The sequence below is a fragment of the Aquarana catesbeiana genome, linkage group LG07 (genome assembly GCF_042186555.1).
Source record: "Aquarana catesbeiana isolate 2022-GZ linkage group LG07, ASM4218655v1, whole genome shotgun sequence".
Taxonomy (NCBI): domain Eukaryota; kingdom Metazoa; phylum Chordata; class Amphibia; order Anura; family Ranidae; genus Aquarana; species Aquarana catesbeiana.
Window position 1 is genome coordinate 133,830,240 of NC_133330.1, and position 15,951 is coordinate 133,846,190.

At 44.1% G+C, this 15,951-nt stretch overlaps 1 protein-coding gene across 4 annotated transcripts in view; it reads left to right on the forward strand.

Annotated features, from left to right (window-relative positions):
• Positions 1 to 15,951, forward strand: part of CHADL (chondroadherin like) — an 888,529-nt gene that overhangs the window by 777,587 nt on the left and 94,991 nt on the right. For 3 of the 4 annotated variants that reach the window (XM_073592691.1, XM_073592694.1, XM_073592693.1), the window contains exon 5: positions 1,469 to 1,746. The exons of the other annotated variant lie outside the window; for it this stretch is intronic. In XM_073592691.1, coding sequence (XP_073448792.1) covers positions 1,469 to 1,619 — 151 coding nt within the window. In that variant the 3' untranslated portion in view covers positions 1,620 to 1,746. Of the gene's footprint in view, positions 1 to 1,468; positions 1,747 to 15,951 lie in introns of those variants that run through there. 4 annotated transcript variants of the gene reach the window in all.

Genomic DNA, 15,951 nt, shown 5'->3' on the forward strand with positions numbered 1-15,951 from the left:
TCTCCTCGGCGCCGGAACGGAAAATACCGAGCCGAGGAGAGATGACATCATTTCCTTTGCTGCTGTTTAGCATACAGCAGCAGAGGAATGATTTGATTGGCCGGCGGCGATCGCGGGGGGGCCACGAACGAATGGTCTCCCCCTCATCTCCGATCGCCGTTGGTCAAAAACGGACTGCCTCGGTCACCGGGGGGGTCCTATCGGACCCCCCGCCCGCGGGAGGCAGATCACGTATATGTACGTGATTCTGCCTGCCCGTGCCACCTTGCTGACGTACATCGGCGTGAGGCGGTCCTTAAGTGGTTAACAGTAGATCCTTTCCAGCAGCAGTCAACCCCCCAGCAACAATAGATCCCCCACCAGCAACAATAGACTTCCCCAGCAACAATAGACCACCACACAAAAAACAGATCCCCTCCAGCAACAATAGATCTCCCAGCAGTCAGCATCAGTAGACCCTCCAGTACACCCCAGCACCCCTTGCCATTAGATACATGCAATGCTGGAGGTGCCGGAACTGCGTTCCACCACGTTCCCGCTGAAAAAAAGCCCTGATAATAACTCAAGTATTCTATTAAGATCCAACAAACTCATACATCTGTAAGTAATGTTAATAGGCAAATAATAGATATTACATAAAGGAAGGCTTTGCACAACAAGCCCTAAGGGCTTATTCACACAGCCATGTGAATTAGTAGTTGGTTCATGCAACTAGAACATCTGTTATTCTATGGGGATACAACGGTTGTATGAACACAGCTGTAGGTCCTAATATGACAGGTGCACAGGTGTGGGTAAGTGTCTCTGAATGCACACTGTCTATTTAATACATTAATACTAATTACTGTAATTAACATTTATATACAGTAATACCTTAGCTTACGAGCACAATTTGTTCCAGAAGCATGCTTGTAATCCAAAGCACTCGTATATCAAAGCGAGTTTCGCTATAGGAAATAATGGAAACTCAGATAATCCATTCCACAGCCACTACTGGTCTGTGCAGTACTGCATGTGGTCAAAGGTGCGGTTCCGCCGGTGTATGCAGTACCACATGTGGCCAGAGGTGCGGGGGTGCCAGAAACACTCGGAGATACTCAGGAATGGAGTGTTTCCGAGTGTCTCCGAGTTCTCCATGAAGCGCTGGTAGCCACCAGCGCCCCCGGACTTCTGGCTAAATACGGAAATGCACATGCCAGTGGCTTGAATCCTGCTCATCTCGCGAGTCAATGCTCGCAAATCGAGTCAGGATTTTTTAAAAAATTGCTTGTTTTTTGCGGTTTTGCTCGTAAACCGCATTACTCCCAATCCGTTGTTCCACTGTATCCCTGTGCTACTAAGCAAATGTATCATGTCCTAATTTGACATATTCCCAAAATAAATATTGTAGCGTATGAAAATAGTTATTATTAGAAAATATTTATGTAAGTGTATTTAAGCGAACTAATATTTGTTTATTTTTTAATAGATGGATAAATGGTCTGAACATAAAAGTTGGCGCAACATGTGGAACGCCAAAACACTTGAAGGGCCAGAAAGTCAGAAATGCTTCATTTTCTACCTGTGATGAGAAGAAGTCTGTTGAAAAAAAAAAAAGCAAGAATAAGAGCGCAATTTAAAAAAAAACTAAAAAGAGAAAGAACAAGCCTGCAAAATATCCATGTAATTGTGGGGTTGTGAATAAGTAATTATAATACAATATATTAAGTATAACAATAAAAATGGGTTAAAGAATTGAAAGTCTGTACAGTAAATAAAATCTGTCGCTCTTCTTTTTTTTTTTTTTACAATAAATAAGCCAAAAATGCACATTCTACCAAAAAAGCTTCTACAAAAAGAGAAACATTTAACAAAGTAAGGAAATTGCTCTATTATTTCCATAGATTGCATGTTGGGATGCAGTATACATAGATAACTCAAGATAAAAACCTGTATAAGCTCTACCAACACCAATTGTGTGCCTATAAACACAGCCCACTGTACATATTAGATTTGCAAAAAGTTTATTGTATCAAAAGCATAGAATAGCCAACATTAACATCCAACATCATTCAATCATGACATTCATGCAGCTTGGACGTTGATTACTTCTTGGCAAGGTTTCTACTTTCCATATATCAGAGTAGCTCAGCATCTACAGCCAGCATTCCAGGCATTATGATTTACCTTTTATTAATATTCTAATGTTAATAATAGCTTTGTATCTGTACATTGGTCATTACATATTATTCTTTGCTCCTTGTTTACCATAACTCATTCATCCTCTATGACTTTTCACTAAGTGTAATCCTTCCAAACATTTGCTCAGCGTCACTAATGATTAGGGATGAGCTTCGAGTTCGAGTCAAACCCATATTCGACTCGAACATCGTGAGTTCGACAGTTCGCCTAATTGCGAACGTAATGGGCCGTTCGCGCCAAATTCGAGTGGCGCGTCACGGCCCATAATTCACTGCAGCATCGCAGTGCATTGCTGGCTGATGATTGGCCAAGCATGCACTATGACCCGCATGCTTGGCCAATCACAGTGCTATCTGCACAGAGAGCCGTAATTGGCCAAAGCCACGGTGGCTTTGGCCAATTATGGCTCAGGGGGTTTAGTACACACCCCACACTATATAAGGCCGCCTGCGTGGTGGCCTTGTGTAGTGTGTTGCGGCGGCGGAGAGAATTAGACAGAGAGAGAGACAGTGTCATTTGATTTAAGTTAGATAGAGTAGGCAGGCGAGTCAGTTAGCTGCACTTACAGTGTATTGTGTATATATATATATGCATCCCAGGTGTTGTATATATATATATATATATATATACTGTATTCAGTTTAGCTAGATCCATTCCTGTTATTCTCTTTCTAATATACTGACAGGCAGGCAGGTGTTTTTTCAGTATTTACAGTTAGTGTACTGTGTACCCTGCACAGTTACACCTATAGCTACCTGAAGACAAGTGCTGTTGTTCTTTTTCTGATCCTATTAATACCACAGGCAGGCAGCTTGAAGTATTTACAGTTAGTGTACTGTGTACCACTGCACAGTTGCACCTATAGCTACCTGAAGACAAGTGCTGTTGTTCTTCTTCTGATCCTATTAATACCACAGGCAGGCAGCTTGAAGTATTTACAGTTAGTGTACTGTGTACCCTGCACAGTTGCACCTATAGCTACCTGAAGACAAGTGCTGGTGTGCTTCTTCTGATCCTATTAATACCACAGGCAGGCATTCTGCTAGCTGCAGTATAATCAGTATATATATACACATCCCAGTTTTGTGCAGCTACATCTCACTGCAGGCCATTAGTATGTCTGGAAGGCCAACAAGGAGAGGCAGAGAGTCACAAGCCAATAAAAGAGGGCAAGCAGGCTCTGTGTCTAGAGGCAACAGTGCTGGTCATGGACATGGTGCATCCCCATCAGCATGTGGCCGTGGGACACGCTTGTCCTTTTTTTTCGGCAGCTGGCCATGTTGAGCCGCAACATGCGGAAGACTTGGTAGAGTGGATGACCAAACCGTCCTCATCCTCCTCATCCTCTCTCACCCAGGCTCAGGGTACTTTGTCTGGCAAAGCAGCTGCCAACGCGGCCTCTTCCCTCGGCTCAATGGCATCAGTCACTCCTTCCCTAGCCCCACCATGTCCTCCTGAGGAGTCCCCCGAACTGTTTGACCACAGTGTAGGGTATATGCTCCAGGAGGATGCCCAGCATGATGATGGGGATGATGAGGTCACTGACTCCACGTGGGTGCTTGATAGGAGGAGGAGGAGGCACATCACCAATGAGGCAGGATGCCCTCCAGGGGCCAGCTTAAGGGCAGCACACTGACTGCATCACACCGCAGAGCTCCGCATGTGCAGGGCGCTGCTGTCTCTCCGCGTTATTCCAAAAGTTCTTTGGTGTGGGCCTTTTTTGAGACAAGTGCATCAGATCCCACCGCTGCTATTTGCAACATATATCTCAAGCGTATCTCGTGTGGCCAAAACTTCACCTGCTTGGGCACCACATGCTTGACCAGACATATGTTGACCTGCCATGCAGTTTGTTGGCAAGCGTACCTAAAAGACCCACACCAAAGAACAAAGAGTACCTCTCCTTGCTCCTCATTAGCTGGGATATCCAACACCACTATACCTTCAGTCCTCTCTGAGACCTGCACTAAGAGAAATGAAGGTGTAGAATTAGGTGTGTCACAGCCAAGTACTTGCGGGCAATCTGCTATCGGTACACCGACGACAGATTGTATCAGGCAAATTTCCCTGCCCCAGCTGCTCCACCCCCGAAAGAAGTTCGCTCCCAGCCATCCACATGCCCAGCGGTTGAATGCTAGCTTGGCTAAATTGCTAGCACTTCAACTGCTGCCTTTTCAGTTGGTAGACTCTGCCCCCTTCCGTGAGTTTGTGGAATGTGCGGTACCTCAGTGGCAGGTTCCCAAACACCACTTTTTCTCACGGAAGGTGATTCCGGCTTTTTACCGGCATGTGGAAGGCAATGTCTTGGCCTCGCTGGACAGAGCGGTCAGCGGTAAGGTGCATATTACAGCTGACTCATGGTCCAGCAGGCATGGACAGGGACGTTACCTATCTTTCACGGAGCATTGGGTGACTCTGCTGGCAGCTGGAAAGGATGCAGGACAAGGTGCAGTAGTGTTGGAGGTTGTTCCACCACCATGCATCCAAAATGCTACTACTGGTGATTCTGACACATCTCTCTCCTCCACCCCCTCTTCTTCTTCCTCCATGGCATCTTCCTGTGCTTTGTCCTCGGAACCAGCGCTGCTCAGTAGGCATTCAAGGGGCTACGCAAGTACGCAGGCCAAAAGATGCCAGGTGGTGCTTGAGCTGGTTTGCTTGGGGGACAGGAGCCACACTGGGGCAGAGATTCTGTCAGCTCTGCAGGGGCAGGCTCAGAGGTGGTTGACGCCATGCCAGCTTAAGGCAGGAATGGTGGTTTGCAACAATGGCACCAACCTCCTCTCCGCCCTCCAACAGGGACAACTGACCCATGTGCCCTGTTTGGCTCATGTCCTTAACTTGGCAGTGGTTCTTGGGCAGGTACCCGGGCTTACAGGATGTCCTGAGGCAGGCCAGGAAAGTCTGTGTGCATTTCCGCCGGTCATATAATGTCAGTGCTCAGCTGGCTGACCTCCAAAAGGAATTTAACCTGCCCAAGAACCGCCTAATCTGTGACATGCCCACCAGGTGGAACTCAACGTTGGCCATGCTGCAGCGGCTGTACATGCAGCAGAGGGCCATCAATGAGTACCTGTGGGACTATGGCACCAGAAAAGGGTCAGGGGAGCTTGTTTTTTTCCCCACACCAGTGAGCCATGATCAGGGATGCATGCACTGTCCTGTCACCATTTGAGGAGGCCACGAGGATGGTGAGTAGTGACAGTGCATGCATCAGTGACGCTGTCCCCCTTGTCCACCTGTTGGAGCACACGCTGTGTGGAATAATGGACAGGGCACTTGAGGCAGAACAGAGGCAGGAAGAGGAGGACTTCCTTAGCTCTCGAGGCCCCCTTTATCCAGACAGTGTTCCTGCGTGCCCGCCGATCACACAGGAAGAGGAGGAGGAGGAGGAGGATGGTGTCAGCACGGAGGTGGAGCCTGGCACTCAGCATCAGCAGCAGTCTTTAAGGGATCATTTACAGTCTCAAGAAACCCATGGACTTGTACGTGGCTGGGAGGAGGTGGCTGTGGATCATGTCGTCCTTAGTGACCCAGAGGACTCCGGACCGAATGCCTCAGCAAACCTACGCTGCATGGCCTCCCTGATCCTGCAAAGCCTGCGGAAGGATCCTCGTATTCATGGTATCAAGGGGAGGGATCAATACTGGCTGGCAACCCTTCTTGATCCACGTTACAAGGGTAAGGTTGCAGACCTTATCTTGCCGTTGCAGAGGGAGAAGAGGATGAAACATCTTCGGGAGGCCTTGCAGAAAGGTCTGTGCAATGTGTTCCCAGAGACTGGGAGGTTACAAACTCCTGTTCCTGGACAACGTGTTGCTGAGGCTTCGGTCAGTCAAAGAAGGAGCGGTGGAGAAGGTGGCCGTCTGACCGATGCATACAGACAATTTTTTAGTCCGCAGCCCAAAGGTATGATTGGTTCCAGCAACCATTGCCAGCGTCTGTTTTACATGGTGCAGGAATACCTAGGGGCAAGATCTGACTTGGACACCTTTCCCACCAAAAATCCTCTGGGTTACTGGGTCTTGAGGATGGACCAGAGCTTGCACAGTATGCAATTGAGCTACTGGCCTGTCCTGCATCCAGCGTTCTTTCGGAATGCACATTCAGTGCTGCTGGAGGCTTTGTAACAGATCACAGGGTGCGCCTGTCCACCGACTCGGTCAATTGACTGACCTACAGAAAAATGAATCAGTCTTGGATTCCCACCAGCTACCAAGCACCTGATGCTGATGTAACCGAATAACATGTACATGTAATTACAAATTTTTGTTCTAATATTTCACAGCAGGGTCAGTTTTTGCGCCCACCAAGAGAAACTGTGAGAACTTACAGTGTTGTGGCACCAGCACCACCAAAGGCCCAATTTTTCTGCCCCTGTTCAACAGGTGCATGTAATTACAATTCTTGATCTAATATTTCACAGCAGGGTCCGATCCAGCGCCCACCAAGAGTAACTGTGAGGACTTACAGTGTTGTGGCAACACCACCACCACCAAAGGCCCAATTTTTCTACCCCTGTTCTACAGGTGCATATAATTACAATTCTTGATCTAATATTTCACAGCAGGGCCCGTTCCTGCACCCACCAAAAGGAACTGTGAGGGCTTACAGTGTTATGACAACACTAACACCTAAGGCCCCAATTTCTGCAGAGTATATAGGGCAGGCCCCTACTTTCAAACATCCAACTTACAAATGACTCCTACTTGCAAATGGAAGGAGACAACAGGAAGTGAGATTAAATCTACCCCTAGGAAGGGAAATTCTCTCCTGTAAGAGTTAATATGGGAAAAACGTGTCTCCTCTCCACTGATGCTTTATCAACAATCCTTGTTTCACTAAAAACCCCAAATTGTCAAAAAACATTTGTCATTGGGACAGAAAGTGAGGTGAAACCTTCTGAAGAGGTTCACAGACAGCAAAACAAATGTCACAGGGGTGATAACCCTTCCCTATGTTTTCCAAAAAGCTTAAAATAGATTTTTGGCTGGAGCTACACTTTAAAAATGTACCAGTTCAAAATTACAAAAAGATTCCACTTAACAACAAACCTACAGTCCCTGTCTTGTTTGCACCGCCTGTATACTGCTGTTCAGAGTATATAAGGCCTGGGGGCCCCACACCTTTCCCTTTTTTAATTTGGGTGCGGGGTACCCCTTAAAATCCATACAAGACCCAAAGGGCCTGGTAATGGACGGGGGGGGTTACCCATGCTGTTTGTCTCACTGATTTTCATCCATATTGCCGGGACCCGACATTACAATAAAGCCGCAAGCAGTTTTAAATGACTTTTATTCCTTTAAGAATGTCATTTTGTGCCGGGACTGTTCTAAGCACAGGAAACACGCGCCACATTACAGGCATACTATAGACACCCCCAGGTACGATATTTAAAAGAATATTTCACTTTTTTTTTCACTTTAAGCATCATTAAAATCACTGCTCCCGAAAAAATGGCTGTTTTTAAAACTTTCTTTTTGCATTGATACATGTACCCTGGGTCAGGACCCGGGTCCCCAAACCCTTTTTAGGACAATACCATGCAAATTAGCCTTTAAAATTAACACTTTTGATTTCGAACGTTTGAGTCCCATAGACTTCAATGGGGTTCTAAAGTTTGTGCAAATTTTCGGTCTGTTCGCAGGTTCTGGTGCGAACCGAACCGAGGGGTGTTCGGCTCATCCCTACTAATGATCTTCTGATGACATTCATCACTCAATTACTTTTACCCTGGCAATGTTAATGTATTGACTTTATAATTGTCAATATTCTCTTTATTTGAAATTTTAAACTTTGATAGGTGAAGTCTTTTACACGTATACTGCATATCAGAAACTAATATAACTAAATAACTAATATCAATGGTCCCTCCAGGTATTGCTCCCTATGGACATATAATAACCATCAATGTATCTAACTCTCTAAACAATGGAGAAAGAGGGGAGGAATGGAGTGGGAGCTCTCAGTAAGAACATGATAGATAACTCAAGATAAAAAACGTGTATGAGCTCTACCAACCCCAATCGTCTACTTATAAACACAGCCCATTGTACATATTAGATTTTCAAAAAGTTTATTGTATCAAAAGCATAGAATAGCCAACATTAAAATCAAATCAATTAAAATCAACAAAAACATTCAATCGTGACATTCGTGCAGATAAAACTCTGTGTCCACCATACATGCCCACATCCAATGACCATTCATACATAACAATGGGAACTCTAGCGTATGAAACACAGTAGTAAAACTTATGCACTCAATTATGCCTGTACAGAGGAATGATTAATGTATATACATATACAAAGGTCAGTGCTTGGCTGAATTCCTGCAAGGGATGTATAGAATAGGTCCTGGACTGGTGAAAACCTAAAATACTGGAAAAAGAAGTAATAGGAGGTAGCTGAAAAAGCATGAAATGATAAACTGTGGTCCAGAGGAGGTATTGCAGTCATAATCTGTATATCATAGATTGCCATGTAAATGTAAAAGCTGTTATGGAACCATGTCCTGAAATCACCTCCCTCACACTGTGCAGAAGATCACAATGGGAAAACAAAACTTGCGTGCAAGCTACCAATCCCGGTCCCTGGTGGACCATTTGTATTCCAAGGGGTAAAGTCCCAAACAAATATGCAGTTCCAAGGATATGTTTGGTAAATTATACTTATTGTATCCTTCGAAGCAGCAATGTCATCGGCACAAGTATTTTATTGTAACCAAATAGATAAAAACATTAGTACGTATAAAACAAGGCCAATAAAATGGACCTCCCTCAGAAACCTCCCACAGACTGACAGATACCTAAACTATCAAGTGATAGGCTCTTTCACAACCAAGTATAGTATAACAAAAATGGTGTCTTCCATGGGTAAGAGGTCCTGCTCAATCTCTCTCTACATGTTTCCCAGGAGTACCCCACTTCTTCAGGAGGTGGGCTAAAAGGTAAACATACCAGTTCATAGTACACAATGAGGGGAGGTATAGCATAGTCAAGAGGCACGTACTGGAATTCCTAGTTTTATACCAAGTTCAAACCTATGGAAAATTATTTCACAAACACTGACCCATCCTCAGACGTGACCCATTACTATGACCTTTTTTGCCCACAAAGCCAAAATTCACTTACCAAAAAGGCTCACAGAAAGAGAAAGGCTAAAAAGAAATATAAACTGTCCCTGAAAGGGTTACACCTGTTTGGAAACCTGTTGGGTCTGTATAGATAGAAGAAAAAGCTGTGTCTGACATGCCCCTTTGTTACATACTGTATGGACAAAAGGAGTTTAGTGGTAACGGCAAGACTTTCCATATCAAGCAGTTCTACAATTGTTCTACTAGCTACTGGTAGCTTATTGTCTCACATGCCCCTGTAACCTACTCTATGTAGGCCAGACCATGCAACAAGGTTCAGGGATCACAGGAGGTTTATTGAGCAAGGAAAAACTGACTACAGTGTATGACGCTACTTTAAAGAAAAGCACTCCCATAATCTCTCGGTATGGATTATAGAGGCTATCCCTAGCTATTTCACTAAGGCTGAATGCTTCAAGTTACTATGCCAAAGAGAGACATACTGGATATACACTATCATTAGAATATCACCCGCAGGGCTCAATGAAGAATTAGAGATCCATGCTTTTTTTTTTAGACTTTACACTTATTCAGGCTGGGCCAAATTCAACTCAAGTCTCATGCTAATCCAACCTAATGCATACCTCTGCCCTTTGCTTCCCCTCCCTATATATGTGAAGGAGATTATCCTTAGAGCCCCCATGTATTAGTATCCTATACTTACCATACTCATGCACCCTTCTTCAACATGCGTATTGTCACATTTGCTCTCCATATTACATTGACCCCCAACCTTCTCTCATTTGCCTGTATGAGGAATTATTAATTCATACTGCTACCTGAACTGTATACTACCTTTCCTTATCGTACATCATGGGACACAGAGCACCATAGTAATCACTATGTGGGTATATAGGCACCTTCAGGTGATGGTCACTGGTATACCCAATACAGGAAGTTCACTCCCTATATAACCCCTCCTCTTACCAGGAGTACCTCAGTTTTTTCGCCAGTGTCTAAGGAGTTGGTCACGAGTGAAGATGTGCTCTGAAGAGCTCCACTGGAGGGATCCCTGCTGGATTTAAATAGCCTCCATAGACCGGATCCATCCAAAGTGCCACTGAGGTCAAGGTCTCGGGCCTCGTATACGAAGCACAAGGTTTTGCCTGTAACACCTCTCTTTGCAGGGCTGGACCCCGGGACCCAGTCCTTTTTGGTCATGCTACATTACCTAAAGTTTTACCTGGCTGGGTGCTAATACAGGTCCAAGGGAGTGGAACCTCTATAATAGGGACCCAGTCCTTGAAGGTTTGCTAACGCAGCCCACCGTGATGGGTGAAGTTTGGATCTGTCTGTTACAGCAGTATCCTGCAGCAAGAAAAAGGTAAGTGAAGAAGCCTAGGAACTGTAAAAAAGTCCACCTATGGTTTTTTCTTCCATAAGAAAAATGCTGTCATGCCTAAAGTCTCCACTAGGGGAGTAAAATGCACATACCTTAGTACGTTGCTTCTCAGTCAGATCAGAGTCCCAACTAAACAGCACGTGTGTGGTCTCAGCAAGCTAGGGGGGATTCCTCATTCAGAACATTTCCCCCTTGGGTAAGGGAGGTACAACAGTAGTTTGTACACCCCCCCTCCCCCCCCCAGGGGGTGCGGCAGCGGTGGCGGCTTTCAAATGTTTAATTTTTTTTCCCCACAGAAGTTTTTTCAAACTTCCAGCCTCCCCAGCCCTCCCTTCCCTCCCCTCTCACTCAAGGAGGGTGTCGAATGCCGTCTGCGCGTGCAGGCAGACCATGGCTAGTTATACAGAGGGGGACATGTTTAATGACGGAGGGGGCGTGGCTTAACCACTTCAGCCCCGGAAGGATTTACCCCCTTCCTGACCAGAGCACTTTTTACAATTTGGCACTGCGTCGCTTTAACTGCTGATTGCGCGGTCATTGAATGCTGTACCCAAACGAAATTTGCGTCCTTTTCTTCCCACAAATAGAGCTTTCTTTTGATAGTATTTGATCACCTCTGCGGTTTTTATTTTTTGCGCTATAAACGGAAAAAGACCGAAAATTTTGAAAAAAAATGATATTTTCAACTTTTTGTTATAAAAAAAATCCAATAAACTCAATTTTAGTCATACATTTAGGCCAAAATCTATTCGCTCACATGTCCTTGGTAAAAAAATGTCAATAAGTGTATATTTATTGGTTTGCGCAAAAGTTATAGCGTCTACAACTAGGGTACATTTTCTGGAATTTACACAGCTTTAAGTTTATGACTGCCTATCTCACTTCTTGGGGTGCTAAAATAGCAGGGCAGTACAACCCCCCCCCCCAAATGACCCCATTTTGGAAAGTAGACACCCCAAGGAAATTGCTGAGAGGCATGTTAAGCCCATTGAATATTACATTTTTTTGTCACAAGTGATTGAATAATGATAAAAAAATAAAAAATGTTTTACAAAAAATTGTCACTAAATGATATATTGCTCACACATGCCATGGTTATATGTGGAATTGCGCCCCAAAATACATTTAGCTGCTTCTCCTGAGTATGGGGATACCACATGTGTGGGACATTTTTTTTGAGCCTAGCCGCGTATGGGGCCACGAAAACCAAGCACCGCCCTCAGGATTTTGAAGGGCGTAAATTTTTGATTTCACTCCTCACTACCTATCACAGTTTTGAAGGCCATAAAATGCCAAGATGGCACAAAACCCCCCAAATGACCCCATTTTGGAAAGTAGACACCAAAAACTATTTGCTGAGAGGCATGTTGAGTCCATGGAATATTTTATATTTTGACATAAGTTGCGGGAAAATGACAAACTTTTTTTTTTTTGCACAAAGTTGGCACTAAATGATATATTGCTCAAACATGCCATGGACATATGTGGAATTACACCCCAAAATACATTCTGCTGCTTCTCCTGAGTACAGGGATACTTTTTGGGAGCCTAGCCGCGTACGGGGCCCCAAAAACCAAACATCGGGTTTTCAGAGGCCCTTAGAAAACCATTCGAGCTACCAAGAAGGAAAAGAGGGACCAGAGGGGGGTGGAAGGCTAGAAGCAAAAAGAAAAAGAGTCTGAGAGGAGTGGGGATTTTTAATCTCAGTACTGTCCTTCTGACTGAAGCTAAAAAATTGGTTCTAGACAAAGGACTTAAATTCGTGCCTCCAAGACCCCTAAACAAATTTTGTACATTTATTGATGTGTTGAAGTTCACTAGAAAACTAAGTATACAGAGACACTTTTTGAGCCAACCTTCGGCCCCCCCTATAACCAATAACATTTCCAGAAATAATGAATATATACATTCGAGATTAGCTAATCCCTCATTATTCAACCCTCCTGGAAATCTAGCCCCATCCCTTCAGGTTTTTAAGAACCTAGTCCTGCAAGACTTGGACCAGCTCCCTAAATCCAAAAGAAAGACTCACATTGATCCGCAAATTAAAATAGGGCTCAAAGAACTTTGTGATAGGAGAGATCTCATCATAAGACCTTCCGACAAGGGTGGGGGTATTGTAGTTCTCAATAAAAAGGACTACATTAGAGAAATGCATAAGATTCTCCAGGATCGAGACACTTATACTCCTATAAACTTCAATCCTACCCAAAAATACAAACAGCCTTGGTAGAATTGGTCAATGAGGGTTATGCTTTGGGGATTCTCAATAAAAAAGAGAAGTATTATTTGGTGCCCCTTGTTCCACGGATCCCCGCAATATATTATCTCCCTAAAGTCCACAAGGACCCAGTCAATCCCCCTGGCAGACCTATTGTCAGCGGGATTGACTCGGTCACCTCCAGGATAGGGAGATATGTGGATTTCTTTCTCCAACCACTGGTTCAATCCACTCTGTCCTATCTGAAGGACACTAGGGATGTTATCCAACGTCTAGAAAGAGTTAAGCTTAAAGAGGGAACATATTTGGTTACAGCCGACGTGGCTGCGCTATATACGTGCATACCACATCTGCTGGGATTTAATGCGGTTGAAAAACATCTATCCGGGAACCATACTTTGCCAATATTGCAGCGCAATTTTATCATGCAGCTTTTATGGTTCGCCACCGGCCACAACTACTTTTGGTTCCAGAATCAGTTTTACGTACAACAAAAAGGTGTGGCCATGGGGGCTAAGTTTGCCCCCAGCCTGGCCAACCTTTTCATGACCCAGTGGGAGGATGATGTCGTCTATGCCTGCGAGAGACCAGAGTTGGCCCTCTGGGTCAGGTATATTGACAACATCCTCCTCCTATGGCAGGGAGACCGTGAGTCTTTGGACGTTTTCATGGCATTTTTGAATGCCAACGATCGTGGTATTTCCCTGAGCTATGAGGCCAGTTTACATTCTATTCATTTTTTAGATTTGGAAATCATGGTAGTAGACCAGCATTTGGAGTTTAAAACTTACTTCAAACCCACAGATTGTAACGGGTACATCCCGTCTGACAGTTGTCACCATACCCAATGGTTACGGTCTGTTCCACGCAGCCAGTTTTTACGATTGTGTCGCAATTGTTCCCACATTAATGATTATTATGCTCAATCTCATATATTGAAGGACAGATTTATAGCTAAGGGGTATAACGCAGGAGAACTTGATGTAGAAATCAATCGAGTGTCACAGATTGATAGAAACTCGACACTCATAGAACGGTCCACTAATACCTCTGATTCCAGAGCCAAATGGTCGTTTTTCACTACATACTCTACCCAGTTTAAGGAAATAAGGGCCATCTTCAGAAAACACTGGAAGGTACTTAAGAGTGATAGATTTCTAGGTCCTGCGTTACCGGAAAATGCTGGGGTCATTTTCAGAGGGGCTCGTTCTATACAGGGACAAATTGCCCCTAACATCTTAGATCCCCAAAGAAAATTTCCTTCTTCCAACAATGCCAAGGCTATTACTCGTGTCGTAGGTGCAATGTATGTGCACATAATGTGTCAATAGGACGTAAAATGGACACCTTTAGTTCTACCATTACCTCAGGTATTTACCATATGAAAGAGTTTGCCACCTGCACCACTCAGTATGTGGTTTATTTGATCACCTGCCCATATAAAAAGCAATACGTGGGCAGGACCATCAGAACATTCACCATACGTGTAAATAAACACATTGCGGGTATAAAAGGTGGCAAGGATAAACATACGGTACCCCGACACTACTTACTTTACCACAACAAGGACCCCACGGGAAGTACTTTCCAGGTGATTGACAAGTTTGTCCCCCATTGTGGGGCGAGTTCCGCTTGCGGGGGGGTATCTAAGCTGGAGACGTACTGGATACACCAGCTCAGATCTTATTTCCCATTTGGGCTTAACGTGGAATGGGATCTGAACTCGTTTATCAACCTATCCTAACACAATTTTATTTTTGTTCATTCACCTCATCACCATTATCACCTTTTCAAGTCACTACAGCAACTCCTATTTAGTATATTTCCACATATTATTTTAATACACCTCATATATATATTTTTATACATTTATATATATTTTTCCCCACATGTGTATCCATACACATGTACTAACATTCACATGATTTCCATTTATTTAATACCAGATTTTTGTCTTGACCTTGAGTCAAGACACACATTATTATTATTTTTTGTCTGTATGTGGTTTAATGGGTTGGGCTGAGTTTAGGTCCGGTCCACTTACCGCATTTTCATTTTTTATTTTTATATTATTTTCATTTATTTTTCATTTATCACCTGATATTTCATTTTACACATTAATGAACAGGTTTTTATTTATTAGCTTCTCAATATTTTTATTTCCATTTCTTTTTCACATTTTTAGTTTCCTCATTTTTTGCACGTCCCCCTTTACATTCTGAGTGTCACCAGGATTATCCGGCTTGGGTGCTCATTTTAGAATGTAATCAATCTCTCCCAGCACACTGACGTATTCTCTAAAAGGGGATTTACGTTAGGGGTTATGGGAAAGATCCTTTTTTTGATCAGGTGACTGCAGTGCGGGTGCGTCCGCATTGTTGAGGACTTTCCTGACATTGCGTTGCCGCTGCCTGGCAACCTGCCTTAAGCGTCCATGTGTGAATGACGTCAGTCATCACATGAGGGACAACTCAGCATCATGTGACGGCCACGCGGACACGCCCCTTGTGTTCGCGGGCTTTCGGCGGTAGCGTGCAGGGTTGCTAGGCAACCCTCCTGCACGGTCCGCATATTCCCGACTACTTAGCGTCGTGTGACGGCCGCGCGGACACGCCCCTTGTGTTCACGGGCTTTCGGGCAGCAGCATACATGGTTGCTAGGCAACCCTCCTGCACGGTCCGTACATTTCAAGTTACTGACGTCACACGTTCGGGTTTGGCTGTGTTCCCGGGCTTTCTACACATGGACGCCCACTCTGCAGCCATAAGTATTGATATAGACATGGGGAAATCTTATATATTTTTCCTTGTCAAAAAGGTTTTATTGTACATACAGTGAAGTATTTGACATTACAGTGAGTACAAGTTATGCAATAAAGGAAATGAAGCTCAAAAATACATATTTAAACAATGTAGATTATATATTGAATTATAACTTCTTATGGTGTTAATAATACATACAAGTGGTGCTGGATGTAAGAGGAATTATGTTTTATGATTAGTATGAGCTTCCAAATAAAACATCAAAAAAGAAAAAAAAAGGAATGAGTAGAGAAGAAAGGAGGGATAGAAAG